Consider the following 23,519-nt stretch of genomic DNA (forward strand, 5'->3'; position numbering starts at 1 on the left):
CAACAGACAGAGACACAGACAGAGACACAGACAGAGACACAGAGACAGAGACACAGACAGAGACACAGACAGAGAAACAGACAGAGAAACAGACAGAGAAACAGACAGAGAAACAGACAGAGAAACAGACAGAGAAACAGACAGAGAAACAGTCAGAGAGACAGTCAGAGAGACAGTCAGAGACAGTCAGAGACACAGTCAGAGACACAGTCAGAGACACAGTCAGAGACAGAGACAGAGACACAGTCAGAGACACAGAGACAGACAGAGACACAGACACAGAGACAGAGACACAGAAACAGACAGAGACGTCTGGGTGTGCTGACTCACGTTGATGGCAGCTATGGTGGCCATGTTGGATCCGTAGAGTTTGAGCCACATCTCCTGAACAGCCTTCCAGAACTCTCCACAGCGCTCCGGACTTTTCCCATACATCTCCATGATGTCTAGCCCCGCAGAGAACACCTTGGAGAGGGTCTGGGACACCACACACAGGGGGAGTTATAGTGTGTATCATGGTTTTGTGACAGGACGTGTGTGTGTGTGTGTGTGTGTGTGTGTGTGTGTGTGTGTGTGTGTGTGTGTGTGTGTGTGTGTGTGTGTGTGTGTGTGTGTGTGTGTGTGTGTGTGTGTGTGTGTGTGTGTGTGTGTGTGTGTGTGTGTGTGTGTGTGTGTGTGTGTGTGTGTGTGTGTGTACTGACCGAGGTGATGATCAGACCTCTACAACTCTTATCCATCTCTAGTTTCTCCAGATTGATACAGAACTCAGTGAGGAAGTCCAGACTCAGACTGTTGACAGGGGGGCTCTGCATCCTCAACACAGCTACACCTAGAGAGGGAGGAGGAGGGGGAGAGGGATGAGGAGGGGAGGGAGGAGGGGGATGAGAGGGGGATGAGAGTGGGAGAGGGAGGAGGAGGGGAGAGGGGGAGAGGGAGGAGGAGGGGGATGAGAGTGGGGAGGGAGGAGGAGGAGGAGAGGGGGGAGAGGGAGGGGGATGAGAGGGGGAGAGGGAGGAGGGGAGAGGGATGAGGGGGAGAGGGAGGAGGGAGGAGGAGAGGGAGGGGGATGTGGAGGGAGGAGGAGGAGGGAGGAAAGGATGGGGAGGAGGAGGGGAGAGGGAGGAGGAAATGGATGAGGAGGGGAGAGGGAGGAGGAAATGGATGAGGAGGGATGAGAGGGAGGAAAGGAGAGGGAGGGGGAGGGGGAGGAGGAGAGGGAGGAGGAGGAGGGGGAGGGGGATGAGGAGGGATGAAAGGAGAGGGAGACAACCAATAGCAGCCTAATCCCTGTGGTGAAAACCGTAACCTGTCCTCCAGGTCTGACCCAAATAAGAATTTGTTCTTAAAACTGACTTGGCAGTTAAATAAAGGTTGAATAAAACACATATATAGGGCTGTGGTTAAAATAGTACACTATATAGGGCAGAGGGCCCTATAACAAATACATATATAGGGCTGTGGTTAAAATAGTACACTATATAGGGCAGAGGGCCCTATAACAAATACATATATAGGGCTGTGGTTAAAATAGTACACTATGTAGGGCAGAGGGCCCTATAACAAATACATATATAGGGCTGTGGTTAAAATAGTACACTATGTAGGGCAGAGGGCCCTATAACAAATACATATATAGGGCTGTGGTTAAAATAGTACACTATATAGGGAAGAGGGCCCTATAACAAATACATATATAGGGCTGTGGTTAAAATAGTACACTATATAGGGCAGAGGGCCCTATAACAAATACATATATAGGGCTGTGGTTAAAATAGTACACTATATAGGGAAGAGGGCCCTATAACAAATACATATATAGGGCTGTGGTTAAAATAGTACACTATATAGGGAAGAGGGCCCTATAACAAATACATATATAGGGCTGTGGTTAAAATAGTACACTATATAGGGAAGAGGGCCCTATAACAAATACATATATAGGGCTGTGGTTAAAATAGTACACTATATAGGGAAGAGGGCCCTATAACAAATACATATATAGGGCTGTGGTTAAAATAGTACACTATATAGGGAAGAGGGCCCTATAACAAATACATATATAGGGCTGTGGTTAAAATAGTACACTATGTAGGGCAGAGGGCCCTATAACAAATACATATATAGGGCTGTGGTTAAAATAGTACACTATGTTGGGAAGAGGGCCCTATAACAAATACATATATAGGGTGGTGGTTAAAATAATACACTATGTAGGGCAGAGGGCCCTATAACAAATACATATATAGGGCTGTGGTTAAAATAGTACACTATGTTGGGAAGAGGGCCCTATAACAAATACATATATAGGGCTGTGGTTAAAATAGTACACTATATAGGGCAGAGGGCCCTATAACAAATACATATATAGGGCTGTGGTTAAAATAGTACACTATATAGGGCAGAGGGCCCTATAACAAATACATATATAGGGCTGTGGTTAAAATAGTACACTATATAGGGCAGAGGGCCCTATAACAAATACATATATAGGGCTGTGGTTAAAATAGTACACTATATAGGGCAGAGGGCCCTATAACAAATACATATATAGGGCTGTGGTTAAAATAGTACACTATATAGGGCAGAGGGCCCTATAACAAATACATATATAGGGCTGTGGTTAAAATAGTACACTATATAGGGAAGAGGGCCCTATAACAAATACATATATAGGGCTGTGGTTAAAATAGTACACTATATAGGGAAGAGGGCCCTATAACAAATACATATATAGGGCTGTGGTTAAAATAGTACACTATATAGGGAAGAGGGCCCTATAACAAATACATATATAGGGCTGTGGTTAAAATAGTACACTATATAGGGAAGAGGGCCCTATAACAAATACATATATAGGGCTGTGGTTAAAATAGTACACTATATAGGGAAGAGGGCCCTATAACAAATACATATATAGGGCTGTGGTTAAAATAGTACACTATATAGGGAAGAGGGCCCTATAACAAATACATATATAGGGCTGTGGTTAAAATAGTACACTATATAGGGAAGAGGGCCCTATAACAAATACATATATAGGGCTGTGGTTAAAATAGTACACTATATAGGGAAGAGGGCCCTATAAAAAACGATTACAATTATTGCCTGATTCCATTTCTTTTTCCCAGGTTTTCACTCTCAAAATCACATTTGTTTGATAGAAGAAAAAACAACACAATTGGAAGTCCACACCAACGCTGAAACCACATCAGGAGACCATTCATGAGGTCTGGGGAAAATCTGAGACATTTAGATTTTTTGGGGTGTAGTTACAACAATATAACAATATATCAGTTCAGTGATTTCCTAAATTCCACACCCCTGGTCTTCCAGGTCGGTTAAATCAAAACCATGAAGTACCGGAGACCTCCAGGACTGTCTACCCTGATGTAAACAGTACCTCCAGGACCAGGGCTGTCTACCCTGATGTAAACAGTACCTGAGACCTCCAGGACCAGGGCTGTCTACCCTGATGTAAACAATACCTGAGACCTCCAGGACCAGGGCTGTCTACCCTGATGGAAACAGTACCTGAGACCTCCAGGACCAGGGCTGTCTACCCTGATGTAAACAGTACCTCCAGGACCAGGGCTGTCTACCCTGATGTAAACAGTACCTGAGACCTCCAGGACCAGGGCTGTCTACCCTGATGTAAACAGTACCTGAGACCTCCAGGACCAGGGCTGTCTACCCTGATGTAAACAGTATCTGAGACCTCCAGGACTGTATACCCTGATGTAAACAGTACCTCCAGGACCAGGGCTGTCTACCCTGATGTAAACAGTACCTCCAGGACCAGGACTGTCTACCCTGATGTAAACAGTACCTCCAGGACCAGGGCGGTCTACCCTGATGTAAACAGTACCTCCAGGACCAGGGCTGTCTACCCTGATGTAAACAGTACCTGAGACCTCCAGGACCAGGGCTGTCTACCCTGATGTAAACAGCACCTCCAGGACCAGGACTGTCTACCCTGATGTAAACATTACCTGAGACCTCCAGGACCAGGGCTGTCTACCTTGATGTAAACAGTACGTCTGGTCTCCAGGACCAGGGCTGTCTACCCTGATGTAAACAGTACGTCTGGTCTCCAGGACCAGGACTGTCTACCCTGATGTAAACAGTACCTCCAGGACCAGGACTGTCTACCCTGATGTAAACAGTACCTCCAGGACCAGGACTGCCTACCCTGATGTAAACAGTACCTCCAGGACCAGGGCTGTCTACCCTGATGTAAACAGTACCGGAGACCCCCAGGACCAGGGCTGTCTACCCTGATGTAAACAGTACCTCCAGGACCAGGACTGTCTACCCTGATGTAAACAGTACCTGAGACCTCCAGGACCAGGACTGTCTACCCTGATGTAAACAGTACCTCCAGGACCAGGGCTGTCTACCCTGATGTAAACAGTACCTCCAGGACCAGGACTGTCTACCCTGATGTAAACAGTACCTCCAGGACCAGGGCTGTCTACCCTGATGTAAACAGTACCTCCAGGACCAGGACTGTCTACCCTGATGTAAACAGTACCTCCAGGACCAGGGCTGTCTACCCTGATGTAAACAGTACCTGAGACCTCCAGGACTGTCTACCCTGATGTAAACAGTACCTCCAGGACCAGGGCTGTCTACCCTGATGTAAACAGTACCTGAGACCTCCACGACTGTCTACCCTGATGTAAACAATACCTGTTGTCTCCAGGACCAGGGCTGTCTACCCTGATGTAAACAATACCTGTTGTCTCCAGGACCAGGGCTGTATACCCTGATGTAAACAGTACCTGAGACCTCCAGGATCAGGGCTGTCTACCCTGAAGTAAACAGTACCTCCAGGACCAGGACTGTCTACCCTGATGTAAACAATACCTGAGACCTCCAGGACCAGGGCTGTCTACCCTGATGTAAACAATACCTGTTGTCTCCAGGACCAGGGCTGTCTACCCTGATGTAAACAATACCTGTTGTCTCCAGGACCAGGGCTGTATACCCTGATGTAAACAGTACCTGAGACCTCCAGGATCAGGGCTGTCTACCCTGAAGTAAACAGTACCTGAGACCTCCAGGACTGTCTACCCTGATGTAAACAGTACCTCCAGGACCAGGACTGTCTACCCTGATGTAAACAGTACCTCCAGGACCAGGGCTGTCTACCCTGATGTAAACAGTACCTGAGAACTCCAGGACCAGGGCTGTCTACCCTGATGTAAACAGTACCTCCAGGACCAGGACTGTCTACCCTGATGTAAACAGTACCTCCAGGACCAGGGCTGTCTACCCTGATGTAAACAGTACCTGAGACCTCCACGACTGTCTACCCTGATGTAAACAATACCTGTTGTCTCCAGGACCAGGGCTGTCTACCCTGATGTAAACAATACCTGTTGTCTCCAGGACCAGGGCTGTATACCCTGAAGTAAACAGTACCTGAGACCTCCAGGACCAGGACTGTCTACCCTGATGTAAACAGTACCTGAGACCTCCAGCACCAGGACTGTCTACCCTGATGTAAACAGTACCTGAGACCTCCAGGACTGTCTACCCTGATGTAAACAGTACCTGAGACCTCCAGGACCAGGGCTGTCTACCCTGAAGTAAACAGTACCTGAGACCTCCAGGACTGTCTACCCTGATGTAAACAGTACCTCCAGGACCAGGGCTGTCTACCCTGATGTAAACAGTACCTCCAGGACCAGGACTGTCTACCCTGATGTAAACAGTACCTCCAGGACTGTCTACCCTGATGTAAACAGTACCTGTTGTCTCCAGGACCAGGACTGTCTACCCTGATGTAAACAGCACCTCCAGGACCAGGGCTGTCTACCCTGATGTAAACAGCACCTCCAGGACCAGGGCTGTCTACCCTGATGTAAACAGTACCGGAGACCTCCAGGACCAGGGCTGTCTACCCTGATGTAAACAGTACCTGAGACCTCCAGGACCAGGGCTGTCTACCCTGATGTAAACAGTACCGGAGACCTCCAGGACCAGGGCTGTCTACCCTGATGTAAACAGTACCTGAGACCTCCAGGACCAGGGCTGTCTACCCTGATGTAAACAGTACCTCCAGGACCAGGACTGTCTACCCTGATGTAAACAGTACCTCCAGGACCAGGACTGTCTACCCTGATGTAAACACTACCTGTGGTCTCCAGGACTGTCTACCCTGATGTAAACAGTACCTCCAGGACCAGGACTGTCTACCCTGATGTAGGGGACAGGGTGCCATTTGGGACAGGTAAAGAAGCTGTGCAGGGGTTTACCTGTACTGTTGTCCAGGTCCACCTTGATCTTAGGTGAGGTAGAGCTGTTTCTCTGCTGCAGAGAGAAGCACGGCGACACACACTCTCTCCCATGTCTACTGTGGTTGGACAACTGGGACAACACACCTGCCAAAGAACAACAATATCATAAAACAATATAAAATCATAATATAACATTATAAAATAACATAATATAACAATATAAAATAACATAATATAACAATATAAAATAACATAATATAACAATATAACAAATTAACTTAATAATAACAATATAATATAACAATATAATATAACAATATAATAAAATAATATAACAATATAATAAAATAATATAATATAACAATATAATATAACAATATAATAAAATAATATAACAATATAATAAAATAATATAACAATATAATAAAATAATATAACAATATAATATAACAATATAATATAACAATATAATATAACAATATAATATAACAATATAATAAAATAATATAACAATATAATATAACAATATAATATAACAATATAATATAACAATATAATATAACAATATAATAAAATAATATAACAATATAAAATAACATTATAAAATAACATAATATAACATTATAAAATAACATAATATAACATTATAAAATAACATAATATAACATAATAACAAATTAACTTAATAATAACAATATAATATAACAATATAATAAAATAATATAACAATATAATAAAATAATATAACAATATAATAAAATAATATAACAATATAATATAACAATATAATAAAATAATAACAATATAATAATATAATATAACAATATAATATAACAATATAACAATATAATATAACAATATAATATAACAATATAATATAACAATATAATATAACAATATAATAAAATAATATAACAATATAATAAAATAATATAACAATATAATAAAATAATATAACAATATAATAAAATAATATAACAATATAATAATATAATATAACAATATAATAAAATAATATAACAATATAATATAACAATATAATATAACAATATAATATAACAATATAATAAAATAATATAACAATATAATATAACAATATAATATAACAATATAATATAACAATATAATATAACAATATAATATAACAATATAATAAAATAATATAACAATATAATAAAATAATATAACAATATAATATAATAATATAACAATATAATATAACAATATAATAAAATAATATAACAATATAATATAACAATATAACAATATAATAAAATAATATAACAATATAATATAACAATATAATAAAATAATATAACAATATAATATAACAATATAATAAAATAATATAACAATATAACAATATAATAGAACGATATAATAAAACAATTAAATATAACGATATAACAATGAGGGGGTGGAATAATGATAGTTGACATCGTCACTGAAACCACGTGACCTTGGATGGAGCCCTAGTCACTATATACAGTGTCATGTTGTTGGAGCCCTAGTCACTATATACAGTGTCATGTTGGAGCCCTAGTCACTATATACAGTGTCATGTTGGAGCCCTAGTCACTATATACAGTGTCATGTTGTTGGAGCCCTAGTCACTATATACAGTGTCATGTTGTTGAAGCCCTAGTCACTATATACAGTGTCATGTTGTTGGAGCCCTAGTCACTATATACAGTGTCATGTTGGAGCCCTAGTCACTATATACAGTGTCATGTTGTTGGAGCCCTAGTCACTATATACAGTGTCATGTTGGAGCCCTAGTCACTATATACAGTGTCATGTTGGAGCCCTAGTCACTATATACAGTGTCATGTTGGAGCCCTAGTCACTATATACAGTGTCATGTTGTTGGAGCCATAGTCACTATATACAGTGTCATGTTGTTGGAGCCCTAGTCACTATATACAGTGTCATGTTGGAGCCCTAGTCACTATATACAGTGTCATGTTGGAGCCCTAGTCACTATATACAGTGACATGTTGTTGGAGCCCTAGTCACTATATACAGTGTCATGTTGGAGCCCTAGTCACTATATACAGTGTCATGTTGGAGCCCTAGTCACTATATACAGTGTCATGTTGGAGCCCTAGTCACTATATACAGTGTCATGTTGTTGGAGCCCTAGTCACTATATACAGTGTCATGTTGGAGCCCTAGTCACTATATACAGTGTCATGTTGGAGCCCTAGTCACTATATACAGTGTCATGTTGGAGCCCTAGTCACTATATACAGTGTCATGTTGGAGCCCTAGTCACTATATACAGTGTCATGTTGTTGGAGCCCTAGTCACTATATACAGTGTCATGTTGGAGCCCTAGTCACTATATACAGTGTCATGTTGGAGCCCTAGTCACTATATACAGTGTCATGTTGGAGCCCTAGTCACTATATACAGTGTCATGTTGGAGCCCTAGTCACTATATACAGTGTCATGTTGGAGCCCTAGTCACTATATACAGTGTCATGTTGGAGCCCTAGTCACTATATACAGTGTCATGTTGTTGGAGCCCTAGTCACTATATACAGTGTCATGTTGGAGCCCTAGTCACTATATACAGTGTCATGTTGGAGCCCTAGTCACTATATACAGTGTCATGTTGGAGCCCTAGTCACTATATACAGTGTCATGTTGTTGGAGCCCTAGTCACTATATACAGTGTCATGTTGGAGCCTAGTCACTATATACAGTGTCATGTTGGAGCCCTAGTCACTATATACAGTGTCATGTTGGAGCCTTAGTCACTATATACAGTGTCATGTTGGAGCCCTAGTCACTATATACAGTGTCATGTTGGAGCCCTAGTCACTATATACAGTGTCATGTTGGAGCCCTAGTCACTATATACAGTGTCATGTTGGAGCCCTAGTCACTATATACAGTGTCATGTTGGAGCCCTAGTCACTATATACAGTGTCATGTTGGAGCCCTAGTCACTATATACAGTGTCATGTTGGAGCCCTAGTCACTATATACAGTGTCATGTTGGAGCCCTAGTCACTATATACAGTGTCATGTTGTTGGAGCCCTAGTCACTATATACAGTGTCATGTTGGAGCCCTAGTCACTATATACAGTGTCATGTTGGAGCCCTAGTCACTATATACAGTGACATGTTGTTGGAGCCTAGTCACTATATACAGTGACATGTTGTTGGAGCCCTAGTCACTATATACAGTGTCATGTTGTTGGAGCCCTAGTCACTATATACAGTGTCATGTTGGAGCCCTAGTCACTATATACAGTGTCATGTTGGAGCCCTAGTCACTATATACAGTGTCATGTTGGAGCCCTAGTCACTATATACAGTGTCATGTTGGAGCCCTAGTCACTATATACAGTGACATGTTGTTGGAGCCCTAGTCACTATATACAGTGACATGTTGTTGGAGCCCTAGTCACTATATACAGTGTCATGTTGTTGGAGCCTAGTCACTATATACAGTGTCATGTTGGAGCCCTAGTCACTATATACAGTGTCATGTTGGAGCCCTAGTCACTATATACAGTGTCATGTTGGAGCCCTAGTCACTATATACAGTGTCATGTTGGAGCCCTAGTCACTATATACAGTGTCATGTTGGAGCCCTAGTCACTATATACAGTGTCATGTTGTTGGAGCCCTAGTCACTATATACAGTGTCATGTTGTTGGAGCCCTAGTCACTATATACAGTGTCATGTTGGAGCCCTAGTCACTATATACAGTGTCATGTTGGAGCCCTAGTCACTATATACAGTGTCATGTTGTTGGAGCCCTAGTCACTATATACAGTGTCATGTTGTTGGAGCCCTAGTCACTATATACAGTGTCATGTTGGAGCCCTAGTCACTATATACAGTGTCATGTTGTTGGAGCCCTAGTCACTATATACAGTGTCATGTTGGAGCCCTAGTCACTATATACAGTGTCATGTTGGAGCCCTAGTCACTATATACAGTGTCATGTTGGAGCCCTAGTCACTATATACAGTGTCATGTTGGAGCCCTAGTCACTATATACAGTGTCATGTTGGAGCCCTAGTCACTATATACAGTGTCATGTTGGAGCCCTAGTCACTATATACAGTGTCATGTTGGAGCCCTAGTCACTATATACAGTGTCATGTTGTTGGAGCCCTAGTCACTATATACAGTGTCATGTTGTTGGAGCCCTAGTCACTATATACAGTGTCATGTTGTTGGAGCCTAGTCACTATATACAGTGTCATGTTGGAGCCCTAGTCACTATATACAGTGTCATGTTGTTGGAGCCCTAGTCACTATATACAGTGTCATGTTGGAGCCCTAGTCACTATATACAGTGTCATGTTGGAGCCCTAGTCACTATATACAGTGTCATGTTGGAGCCCTAGTCACTATATACAGTGTCATGTTGGAGCCCTAGTCACTATATACAGTGTCATGTTGGAGCCCTAGTCACTATATACAGTGTCATGTTGGAGCCCTAGTCACTATATACAGTGTCATGTTGGAGCCCTAGTCACTATATACAGTGTCATGTTGGAGCCCTAGTCACTATATACAGTGTCATGTTGGAGCCCTAGTCACTATATACAGTGTCATGTTGGAGCCCTAGTCACTATATACAGTGTCATGTTGGAGCCCTAGTCACTATATACAGTGTCATGTTGGAGCCCTAGTCACTATATACAGTGTCATGTTGGAGCCCTAGTCACTATATACAGTGTCATGTTGTTGGAGCCCTAGTCACTATATACAGTGTCATGTTGGAGCCCTAGTCACTATATACAGTGTCATGTTGGAGCCCTAGTCACTATATACAGTGACATGTTGTTGGAGCCCTAGTCACTATATACAGTGACATGTTGTTGGAGCCCTAGTCACTATATACAGTGTCATGTTGTTGGAGCCCTAGTCACTATATACAGTGTCATGTTGGAGCCCTAGTCACTATATACAGTGTCATGTTGGAGCCCTAGTCACTATATACAGTGTCATGTTGGAGCCCTAGTCACTATATACAGTGTCATGTTGGAGCCCTAGTCACTATATACAGTGTCATGTTGGAGCCCTAGTCACTATATACAGTGTCATGTTGTTGGAGCCCTAGTCACTATATACAGTGTCATGTTGGAGCCCTAGTCACTATATGCAGTGTCATGTTGGAGCCCTAGTCACTATATACAGTGTCATGTTGGAGCCCTAGTCACTATATACAGTGACATGTTGGAGCCCTAGTCACTATATACAGTGACATGTTGTTGGAGCCCTAGTCACTATATACAGTGTCATGTTGTTGGAGCCCTAGTCACTATATACAGTGTCATGTTGTTGGAGCCCTAGTCACTATATACAGTGTCATGTTGTTGGAGCCCTAGTCACTATATACAGTGTCATGTTGGAGCCCTAGTCACTATATACAGTGTCATGTTGGAGCCCTAGTCACTATATACAGTGTCATGTTGGAGCCCTAGTCACTATATACAGTGTCATGTTGGAGCCCTAGTCACTATATACAGTGTCATGTTGGAGCCCTAGTCACTATATACAGTGTCATGTTGGAGCCCTAGTCACTATATACAGTGTCATGTTGGAGCCCTAGTCACTATATACAGTGTCATGTTGGAGCCCTAGTCACTATATACAGTGTCATGTTGGAGCCCTAGTCACTATATACAGTGTCATGTTGTTGGAGCCCTAGTCACTATATACAGTGTCATGTTGGAGCCCTAGTCACTATATACAGTGTCATGTTGGAGCCCTAGTCACTATATACAGTGACATGTTGTTGGAGCCCTAGTCACTATATACAGTGACATGTTGTTGGAGCCCTAGTCACTATATACAGTGTCATGTTGTTGGAGCCCTAGTCACTATATACAGTGTCATGTTGGAGCCCTAGTCACTATATACAGTGTCATGTTGGAGCCCTAGTCACTATATACAGTGTCATGTTGGAGCCCTAGTCACTATATACAGTGTCATGTTGGAGCCCTAGTCACTATATACAGTGTCATGTTGGAGCCCTAGTCACTATATACAGTGTCATGTTGTTGGAGCCCTAGTCACTATATACAGTGTCATGTTGGAGCCCTAGTCACTATATGCAGTGTCATGTTGGAGCCCTAGTCACTATATACAGTGTCATGTTGGAGCCCTAGTCACTATATACAGTGACATGTTGGAGCCCTAGTCACTATATACAGTGACATGTTGTTGGAGCCCTAGTCACTATATACAGTGTCATGTTGTTGGAGCCCTAGTCACTATATACAGTGTCATGTTGTTGGAGCCCTAGTCACTATATACAGTGTCATGTTGTTGGAGCCCTAGTCACTATATACAGTGTCATGTTGGAGCCCTAGTCACTATATACAGTGTCATGTTGGAGCCCTAGTCACTATATACAGTGTCATGTTGGAGCCCTAGTCACTATATACAGTGTCATGTTGGAGCCCTAGTCACTATATACAGTGTCATGTTGGAGCCCTAGTCACTATATACAGTGTCATGTTGGAGCCCTAGTCACTATATACAGTGTCATGTTGGAGCCCTAGTCACTATATACAGTGTCATGTTGTTGGAGCCCTAGTCACTATATACAGTGTCATGTTGGAGCCCTAGTCACTATATACAGTGTCATGTTGGAGCCCTAGTCACTATATACAGTGACATGTTGTTGGAGCCCTAGTCACTATATACAGTGACATGTTGTTGGAGCCCTAGTCACTATATACAGTGTCATGTTGGAGCCCTAGTCACTATATACAGTGTCATGTTGGAGCCCTAGTCACTATATACAGTGACATGTTGGAGCCCTAGTCACTATATACAGTGACATGTTGTTGGAGCCCTAGTCACTATATACAGTGTCATGTTGTTGGAGCCCTAGTCACTATATACAGTGTCATGTTGTTGGAGCCCTAGTCACTATATACAGTGTCATGTTGTTGGAGCCCTAGTCACTATATAGAGTGTCATGTTGGAGCCCTAGTCACTATATACAGTGACATGTTGGAGCCCTAGTCACTATATACAGTGACATGTTGTTGGAGCCCTAGTCACTATATACAGTGTCATGTTGTTGGAGCCCTAGTCACTATATACAGTGTCATGTTGTTGGAGCCCTAGTCACTATATACAGTGTCATGTTGGAGCCCTAGTCACTATATGCAGTGTCATGTTGGAGCCCTAGTCACTATATACAGTGTCATGTTGGAGCCCTAGTCACTATATACAGTGTCATGTTGTTGGAGTCCTAGTCACTATATACAGTGTCATGTTGGAGCCCTAGTCACTATATACAGTGACATGTTGTTGGAGCCCTAGTCACTATATACAGTGTCATGTTGTTGGAGCCCTAGTCACTATATACAGTGTCATGTTGTTGGAGCCCTAGTCACTATATACAGTGTCATGTTGGAGCCCTAGTCACTATATACAGTGTCATGTTGTTGGAGCCCTAGTCACTATATACAGTGTCATGTTGGAGCCCTAGTCACTATATACAGTGTCATGTTGGAGCCCTAGTCACTATATACAGTGTCATGTTGGAGCCCTAGTCACTATATACAGTGTCATGTTGGAGCCCTAGTCACTATATACAGTGTCATGTTGGAGCCCTAGTCACTATATACAGTGTCATGTTGGAGCCCTAGTCACTATATACAGTGTCATGTTGGAGCCCTAGTCACTATATACAGTGTCATGTTGGAGCCCTAGTCACTATATACAGTGTCATGTTGGAGCCCTAGTCACTATATACAGTGTCATGTTGTTGGAGCCCTAGTCACTATATACAGTGTCATGTTGTTGGAGCCCTAGTCACTATATACAGTGTCATGTTGTTGGAGCCCTAGTCACTATATACAGTGTCATGTTGGAGCCCTAGTCACTATATACAGTGTCATGTTGTTGGAGCCCTAGTCACTATATACAGTGTCATGTTGGAGCCCTAGTCACTATATACAGTGTCATGTTGGAGCCCTAGTCACTATATACAGTGTCATGTTGGAGCCCTAGTCACTATATACAGTGTCATGTTGTTGGAGCCCTAGTCACTATATACAGTGTCATGTTGGAGCCCTAGTCACTATATACAGTGTCATGTTGGAGCCCTAGTCACTATATACAGTGTCATGTTGTTGGAGCCCTAGTCACTATATACAGTGTCATGTTGGAGCCCTAGTCACTATATACAGTGACATGTTGTTGGAGCCCTAGTCACTATATACAGTGTCATGTTGTTGAGCCCTAGTCACTATATACAGTGTCATGTTGGAGCCCTAGTCACTATATACAGTGTCTTGTTGTTGGAGCCCTAGTCACTATATACAGTGTCATGTTGGAGCCCTAGTCACTATATACAGTGTCATGTTGGAGCCCTAGTCACTATATACAGTGTCATGTTGTTGGAGTCCTAGTCACTATATACAGTGTCATGTTGGAGCCCTAGTCACTATATACAGTGTCATGTTGTTGGAGCCCTAGTCACTATATACAGTGTCATGTTGTTGGAGCCCTAGTCACTATATACAGTGTCATGTTGTTGGAGCCCTAGTCACTATATACAGTGTCATGTTGTTGGAGCCCTAGTCACTATATACAGTGTCATGTTGGAGCCCTAGTCACTACATACAGTGTCATGTTGGAGCCCTAGTCACTATATACAGTGTCATGTTGGAGCCCTAGTCACTATATACAGTGTCATGTTGGAGCCCTAGTCACTATATACAGTGTCATGTTGGAGCCCTAGTCACTATATACAGTGTCATGTTGGAGCCCTAGTCACTATATACAGTGTCATGTTGTTGGAGCCCTAGTCACTATATACAGTGTCATGTTGGAGCCCTAGTCACTATATACAGTGTCATGTTGGAGCCCTAGTCACTATATACAGTGTCATGTTGGAGCCCTAGTCACTATATACAGTGTCATGTTGTTGGAGCCCTAGTCACTATATACAGTGTCATGTTGTTGGAGCCCTAGTCACTATATACAGTGTCATGTTGGAGCCCTAGTCACTATATACAGTGTCATGTTGTTGGAGCCCTAGTCACTATATACAGTGTCATGTTGGAGTCCTAGTCACTATATACAGTGTCATGTTGGAGCCCTAGTCACTATATACAGTGTCATGTTGGAGTCCTAGTCACTATATACAGTGTCATGTTGGAGCCCTAGTCACTATATACAGTGTCATGTTGTTGGAGCCCTAGTCACTATATACAGTGTCATGTTGGAGCCCTAGTCACTATATACAGTGTCATGTTGTTGGAGCCCTAGTCACTATATACAGTGTCATGTTGGAGTCCTAGTCACTATATACAGTGTCATGTTGGAGCCCTAGTCACTATATACAGTGTCATGTTGGAGCCCTAGTCACTATATACAGTGTCATGTTGGAGCCCTAGTCACTATATACAGTGTCATGTTGGAGTCCTAGTCACTATATACAGTGTCATGTTGGAGCCCTAGTCACTATATACAGTGTCATGTTGGAGCCCTAGTCACTATATACAGTGTCATGTTGGAGCCCTAGTCACTATATACAGTGTCATGTTGGAGCCCTAGTCACTATATACAGTGTCATGTTGGAGCCCTAGTCACTATATACAGTGTCATGTTGTTGGAGCCCTAGTCACTATATACAGTGTCATGTTGTTGGAGCCCTAGTCACTATATACAGTGTCATGTTGGAGCCCTAGTCACTATATACAGTGTCATGTTGTTGGAGCCCTAGTCACTATATACAGTGTCATGTTGGAGCCCTAGTCACTATATACAGTGTCATGTTGGAGCCCTAGTCACTATATACAGTGTCATGTTGTTGGAGCCCTAGTCACTATATACAGTGTCATGTTGTTGGAGCCCTAGTCACTATATACAGTGTCATGTTGTTGGAGCCCTAGTCACTATATACAGTGTCATGTTGTTGGAGCCCTAGTCACTATATACAGTGTCATGTTGGAGCCCTAGTCACTATATACAGTGTCATGTTGTTGGAGCCCTAGTCACTATATACAGTGTCATGTTGTTGGAGCCCTAGTCACTATATACAGTGTCATGTTGTTGGAGCCCTAGTCACTATATACAGTGTCATGTTGTTGGAGCCCTAGTCACTATATACAGTGTCATGTTGTTGGAGCCCTAGTCACTATATACAGTGTCATGTTGGAGCCCTAGTCACTATATACAGTGTCATGTTGTTGGAGCCCTAGTCACTATATACAGTGTCATGTTGTTGGAGCCCTAGTCACTATATACAGTGTCATGTTGGAGCCCTAGTCACTATATACAGTGTCATGTTGTTGGAGCCCTAGTCACTATATACAGTGTCATGTTGGAGCCCTAGTCACTATATACAGTGTCATGTTGGAGCCCTAGTCACTATATACAGTGTCATGTTGTTGGAGCCCTAGTCACTATATACAGTGTCATGTTGTTGGAGCCCTAGTCACTATATACAGTGTCATGTTGGAGCCCTAGTCACTATATACAGTGTCATGTTGTTGGAGCCCTAGTCACTATATACAGTGTCATGTTGTTGGAGCCCTAGTCACTATATACAGTGTCATGTTGTTGGAGCCCTAGTCACTATATACAGTGTCATGTTGGAGCCCTAGTCACTATATACAGTGTCATGTTGGAGCCCTAGTCACTATATACAGTGTCATGTTGGAGCCCTAGTCACTATATACAGTGTCATGTTGGAGCCCTAGTCACTATATACAGTGTCATGTTGGAGCCCTAGTCACTATATACAGTGTCATGTTGGAGCCCTAGTCACTATATACAGTGTCATGTTGTTGGAGCCCTAGTCACTATATACAGTGTCATGTTGTTGGAGCCCTAGTCACTATATACAGTGTCATGTTGTTGGAGCCCTAGTCACTATATACAGTGTCATGTTGGAGCCCTAGTCACTATATACAGTGTCATGTTGGAGCCCTAGTCACTATATACAGTGTCATGTTGTTGGAGCCCTAGTCACTATATACAGTGTCATGTTGGAGCCCTAGTCACTATATACAGTGTCATGTTGGAGCCCTAGTCACTATATACAGTGTCATGTTGTTGGAGCCCTAGTCACTATATACAGTGTCATGTTGGAGCCCTAGTCACTATATACAGTGTCATGTTGGAGCCCTAGTCACTATATACAGTGACATGTTGTTGGAGCCCTAGTCACTATATACAGTGACATGTTGTTGGAGCCCTAGTCACTATATACAGTGTCATGTTGTTGGAGCCCTAGTCACTATATACAGTGTCATGTTGGAGCCCTAGTCACTATATACAGTGTCTTGTTGTTGGAGCCCTAGTCACTATATACAGTGTCATGTTGTTGTGGCTCTGTACTCTACTTTGGATTTGAAACGGTACAATGACTAGGAGGTTAAAGTGTAGGCTGTCAGCTTTAATTTGAGGGTATTTTCATCCATATCGGGTGACCCGTTTAGATATTAGAGCACTTTTTGTACTTAGTCCTCACATTTTAGGGGACCAAAAGTATTGGGGCAAATTCACTTAGTTTAGTAGTAGTTTAAAGTTGAGTATTTGGTCCCATATTTCTAGCACACAGTGACTACATCAACCCTGTGACTCTACAAACTGGTTGGTTGTATTTGCTGTTTGTTTTGGTTGTGTGTCAGATGATTTGGTGCCCAATAGAAATGAAGGGTAAATAATGTATTGTCATTTTGGAGTCACTTTTATTGTAAATAAGAATAGATGATGTTTCTGAACACTTCTACATTAAAATGTGGAAGCTACCATGATTATGGATGATGAATGAATCGTGAACAAATAGCACACCCCAAGACATGTTTTCACAATTACAATAACAGCTACTATATATTAGCTAGTTGATAGATCCCAGATAGCCCACGCAAACTGACAATGTGACATTAAGCGACACAAGGACAGACACAAGCGTCCTGTGATCTTTGCTCTAGTTTCTGGAAGACCAGGGAAGGGGAGGCGAGCTAACTACTTAGCCATGCAATCTAACCACATATATTCATGTTTGTTCTCGAAATGGGCCATCAAAACTCCGGAGAAATAGCTATTAAACTATTCCTGCTGTACTTACTACTCAATGTCAGGTAAGTTCACATACCTGAAAACCCGAATTTTGCGGAATTTCTCAACACATTTGCCATCTCGACCCGTCAAGTTGACACAAACAGGCTGCACACACTGCGGCTGGGCTGCTCTGGAGGAGGAGATTACAGAGGAGGCGGGGCCAACATCTCAGTATTGGCATCTGATTGGACGTGAACGCCGTGACTGTCGGTGTTTTGTGGGTGTTGAAAACGTGATTCACCCTATCAGACTGCCGGACTATCAACCACACTGGGCAAACTCGTTTAACGAGGCCCGGTGCCCAGGGTGAGGAGTTTCCGTTTTTTAAACGATTCCATTGTTCTTTAAAAATCTTTAACTAACCCGGGGTATCGGGCCATGCAAAACGAACTCACCCACTGACAAAGTGGGGGTTGCTTGACAGGGATTGGTTACAGACTACTTCCAGGGTCAAGGACTGAAGACTTGATGTTGTATGTTTTATAGTCCGTCGTTGTACATAGTTAGATACTAATGTTTGTTTTACTATTGGTTCAACTCTCGTACCTCATCAGAACCCCAAATATAAGCTTGTTATACTCAAATGATTGTAAACAAAGTAAATGTCAACAAACACTGTATATATCCTAAAATCAAAATAGTTAAAACAATAATTTTGATATCATGGATGGTCAGTCTTTGCATACATAGCTCTTGCTTTGAATGTATTAAGAGTGGTTACATTTCTCCAGGCGCATCCCTCAGCTTTTTTTTTACCAAAACAGAGGTGGGGTGCCCGCTTAGTTGTTGTTTCAATTAAGGATTCAAGCTTTAAAGGGGAGATACAATGCAACCATATTGTAGTGAATTCGGTGGGTAGCCCCAACCAAGACGAGAACCCAGGTTTAACAACTATCAAGCCAACACCTTAACTGTTACGCCAAGTTCAGGATCAAGGCTAAAGGTTATGGTGATTAGCTTATGGTGAGCAGTGGAGGGAATCTTCCTCTTAACGGACCATAAACCTAATCAATCGATCAGATGACTCTTTCCTTGTTCCTCTGCAGCAGAGGTCCCTCCCAGTCTACTGATCGGTCAATCAATCAACCGATGGATCAGGTGCCTCTACCTCCATGTTTCTCTGTAAAAGAAGTCCTCCCAGTCTACTGATCGATCAATCAATCAACCGAAGGATCAGGTGCCTCTACCTCCATGTTTCTCTGTAAAAGAGGTCCTCCCAGTCTACTGATCGATCAATCAATCAACCGATGGATCAGGTGCCTCTACCTCCATGTTTCTCTGTAAAAGAGGTCCTCCCAGTCTACTGATCGATCAATCAATCAACCGATGGATCAGGTGCCTCTACCTTCATGTTTCTCTGTAAAAGAGGTCCTCCCGGTCCAGAGCTGCTGCTCTGACGCCATCTGGTGGCGTGAAGTGGTGTTGCAACAATATGAGTACAGTAATGCAGACTATTGGTCCCAAATGACACCCTCTTCCTTACATAGTGGAACTACATGCCCTGGTCAAAGTAGTGCACTATGTAGGGAATTCATTAGGGTGATATTTAGGTTGGAACTAGGGCACTAGGTAGGGAATTCATTAGGGTTGGAACTAGGGCACTATGTAGGGAATTCATTAGGGTTGGAACTAAGGCACTAGGTAGGGAATTCATTAGGGTTGGAACTAGGGCACTAGGTAGGGAATTCATTCGGGTGATATTTGGGTTGGAACTAGGGCACTATGTAGGGAATTCATTAGGGTGGTATTTGGGTTGGAACTAGGGCACTAGGTAGGGAATTAATTAGGGTTGGAACTAGGGCAGTATGTAGGGAATTCATTAGGGTTGGAACTAGGGCACTATGTAAGGAATTCATTAGGGTTGGAACTAGGGCACTAGGTAGGGACTTCATTAGGGTTGGAACTAGGGCACTATGTAGGGAATTCATTAGGGAGGTATTTGCCTTGAAGACAGCTTTGCACACTCAAGTGCAGTTGTGAAAACCATCAAGCGCTATGATGAAACTGGCTCTCATGAGGACCGCCACAGGAAAGAGCTGTGATGAAACTGGCTCTCATGAGGACCGCCACAGGAAAGAGCTGTGATGAAACTGGCTCTCATGAGGACCGCCACAGGAAAGCGCTATGATGAAACTGGCTCTCATGAGGACCGCCACAGGAAAGAGCTATGATGAAACTGGCTCTCATGAGGACTGCCACAGGAAAGAGCTATGATGAAACTGGCTCTCATGAGGACCGCCACAGGAAAGAGCTATGATGAAACTGGCTCTCATGAGGACTGCCACAGGAAAGAGCTATGATGAAACTGGCTCTCATGAGGACTGCCACAGGAAAGAGCTATGATGAAACTGGCTCTCATGAGGACCGCCACAGGAAAGAGCTATGATGAAACTGGCTCTCATGAGGACTGCCACAGGAAAGAGCTATGATGAAACTGGCTCTCATGAGGACTGCCACAGGAAAGAGCTATGATGAAACTGGCTCTCATGAGGACCGCCACAGGAAAGAGCTATGATGAAACTGGCTCTCATGAGGACCGCCACAGGAAAGAGCTATGATGAAACTGGCTCTCATGAGGACCGCCACAGGAAAGAGCTGTGATGAAACTGGATCTCATGAGGACCGCCACAGGAAAAGAGCTGTGATGAAACTGGCTCTCATGAGGACTGCCACAGGAAAAGAGCTATGATGAAACTGGCTCTCATGAGGACTGCCACAGGAAAAGAGCTGTGATGAAACTGGCTCTCATGAGGACTGCCACAGGAAAAGACCGAGAGTTACTTCTGCTGCAGAGGATAAGTTCATTAGTTACCAGCCTCAGACATTGCAGCCCAAATAAATGCTTCACAGAGTTCAAGTAACAGACACATCTCAAAATCAATCTCCAGGTAGATCTCCAGGAAGAGGGTTGGACTGTAAACCTACAGGACAGTAGATCTCCAGGAAGAGGGTTGGACTGTAAACCTACAGGACAGTAGATCTCCAGGAAGAGGGTTGGACTGAAAACCTACAGGACAGTAGATCTCCAGGAAGAGGGTTGGACTGTAAACCTACAGGACAGTAGATCTCCAGGAAGAGGGTTGGACTGAAAACCTACAGGACAGTAGATCTCCAGGAAGAGGGTTGGACTGTAAACCTACAGGACGGTAGATCTCCAGGAAGAGGGTTGGACTGAAAACCTACAGGACAGTAGATCTCCAGGAAGAGGGTTGGACTGTAAACCTACAGGACGGTAGATCTCCAGGAAGAGGGTTGGACTGAAAACCTACCGTCCTGTAGGTTAACTGCCTGTTCAGGGGCAGAACAACAGATTTTGTACCGTGTCAGCTCGGGGCTTTGAACTTGCAACCTTCCGGTTAGTAGTCCACTAGGCTACCCTGCCATCCTGGTCACCATATAGAGTATTCACAACGTGTCTCAGATCTGAAAGTCAAACTGATCCTAGGCCATATCTACCTCCCCATGTGTCCTGGTCTGAAACACTGCACTATGTAGAGAATAGGGTACCCGTTTGGCCCTTAGAACTGATCTCTGATCTGTGCTCCCTCTTGGTTTGAATAAGCAATCAGGATAGGATGAAGTGGCCCAAAGAACTGATCTCTGATCTGTGCTCCCTCTTGGTTTGAATAAGCAACCAGGATAGGACGAAGTGGCCCAAAGAACTGATCTCTGATCAGGCAACTGTGCTCCCTCTTGGTTTGAATAAGCAACCAGAATAGGATGAAGTGGCCCAAAGAACTGATCTCTGATCAGGCAACTGTGCTCCCTCTTGGTTTGAATAAGCAACCAGAATAGGATGAAGTGGCCCAAAGAACTGATCTCTGATCAGGCAACTGTGCTCCCTCTTGGTTTGAATAAGCAACCAGAATGGCCCAAAGAACTGATCTCTGATCAGAAGCTCCCTCTGGTTTGGCCCAAAGAACTGATCTCTGATCAGGCAACTGTGCTCCCTCTTGGTTTGAATAAGCAACCAGAATAGGACGAAGTGGCCCAAAGAACTGATCTCTGATCAGGCAACTGTGCTCCCTCTTGGTTTGAATAAGCAATCAGGATAGGACGAAGTGGCCCAAAGAACTGATCTCTGATCAGGCAACTGTGCTCCCTCTTGGTTTGAATAAGCAATCAGGATAGGACGAAGTGGCCCAAAGAACTGATCTCTGATCAGGCAACTGTGCTCCCTCTTGGTTTGAATAAGCAACCAGAATAGGACGAAGTGGCCCAAAGAACTGATCTCTGATCAGGCAACTGTGCTCCCTCTTGGTTTGAATAAGCAACCAGAATAGGACGAAGTGGCCCAAAGAACTGATCTCTGATCAGGCAACTGTGCTCCCTCTTGGTTTGAATAAGCAATCAGGATAGGACGAAGTGGCCCAAAGAACTGATCTCTGATCAGGCAACTGTGCTCCCTCTTGGTTTGAATAAGCAATCAGGATAGGATGAAGTGCCCCTAAGAACTGATCTCTGATCAGGTCTGCATCTTGGTTTTCAATCAGGAACGTGTCTCAGAGTATGACCCTGCCCCCTGTCTGTCTATATGATGTTTACTCATGAAAGGTCAAACTGATCCTGAAGGTCCTGTGTAGCTCAGTTGGTAGAGCATGGCGCTTGTAACGCCAGGGTAGTGGGTTCTATCCCCGGGACCACCCATACGTAGAATGTATGCACACATGACTGTAAGTCGCTTTGGATAAAAGCGTCTGCTAAATGGCATATATATATATATATAACTGGGATCAGCTTTGTGAATACGGGTCCTGCTTTCTGACCTCCTATTGGTTAAGCCAGGGCTCCATGCTAACTTACATTTTCTTTATTTACAAGTTGAAAAATGTAGGCGGAACACAAAGAAATTCAGGAGCCCAATCTAAATGATTGTAGGTAATGAAGCTAGAACCCTTCGTTTGTCTAGGCTCACTGGTGCTCCTCAATAAACAGTCCAGGTGGCACCGCAAAATATTTAGGTGTGTATGAGAGTAAAATGGTGGCACTGTTAGAGCTCTGTATCAGGGTTAAAACGGGTTCATGTTCGCTGATCCTAGATCAGAGTTTAGGAACAACCTCAATCTGTCACATAAGGGATAGTTCACACAAATTACACAAAATCGGGCTGACATGAAATGTGAGGGATATCAGGGGGCGATGACTTGGTTGCATTGGGTTTGGACAATAATGCTACACCGTTAGCATTAGGAGACCACAGCCAGGGGTG

General features: G+C 43.2%; 1 protein-coding gene across 1 annotated transcript in view; it reads right to left on the minus strand.

Annotated features, from left to right (window-relative positions):
• LOC124022824 (enoyl-CoA delta isomerase 1, mitochondrial-like) overlaps positions 1 to 18,497 on the minus strand; it is a 23,082-nt gene extending 4,585 nt beyond the window's left edge. The window contains exons 1-4 of the mRNA XM_046337505.1: positions 18,345 to 18,497; positions 6,261 to 6,386; positions 702 to 829; positions 331 to 477 (exon numbers count right to left, since the gene is read on the minus strand). Coding sequence (XP_046193461.1) covers positions 331 to 477; positions 702 to 829; positions 6,261 to 6,386; positions 18,345 to 18,387 — 444 coding nt within the window. The 5' untranslated portion in view covers positions 18,388 to 18,497. The remainder of the gene's footprint in view (positions 1 to 330; positions 478 to 701; positions 830 to 6,260; positions 6,387 to 18,344) is intronic.
• Between the last annotated feature and the right edge of the window lie 5,022 nt (positions 18,498 to 23,519).

This window comes from Oncorhynchus gorbuscha, unplaced genomic scaffold (genome assembly GCF_021184085.1).
Source record: "Oncorhynchus gorbuscha isolate QuinsamMale2020 ecotype Even-year unplaced genomic scaffold, OgorEven_v1.0 Un_scaffold_1444, whole genome shotgun sequence".
In the NCBI taxonomy this organism is placed as follows: domain Eukaryota; kingdom Metazoa; phylum Chordata; class Actinopteri; order Salmoniformes; family Salmonidae; genus Oncorhynchus; species Oncorhynchus gorbuscha.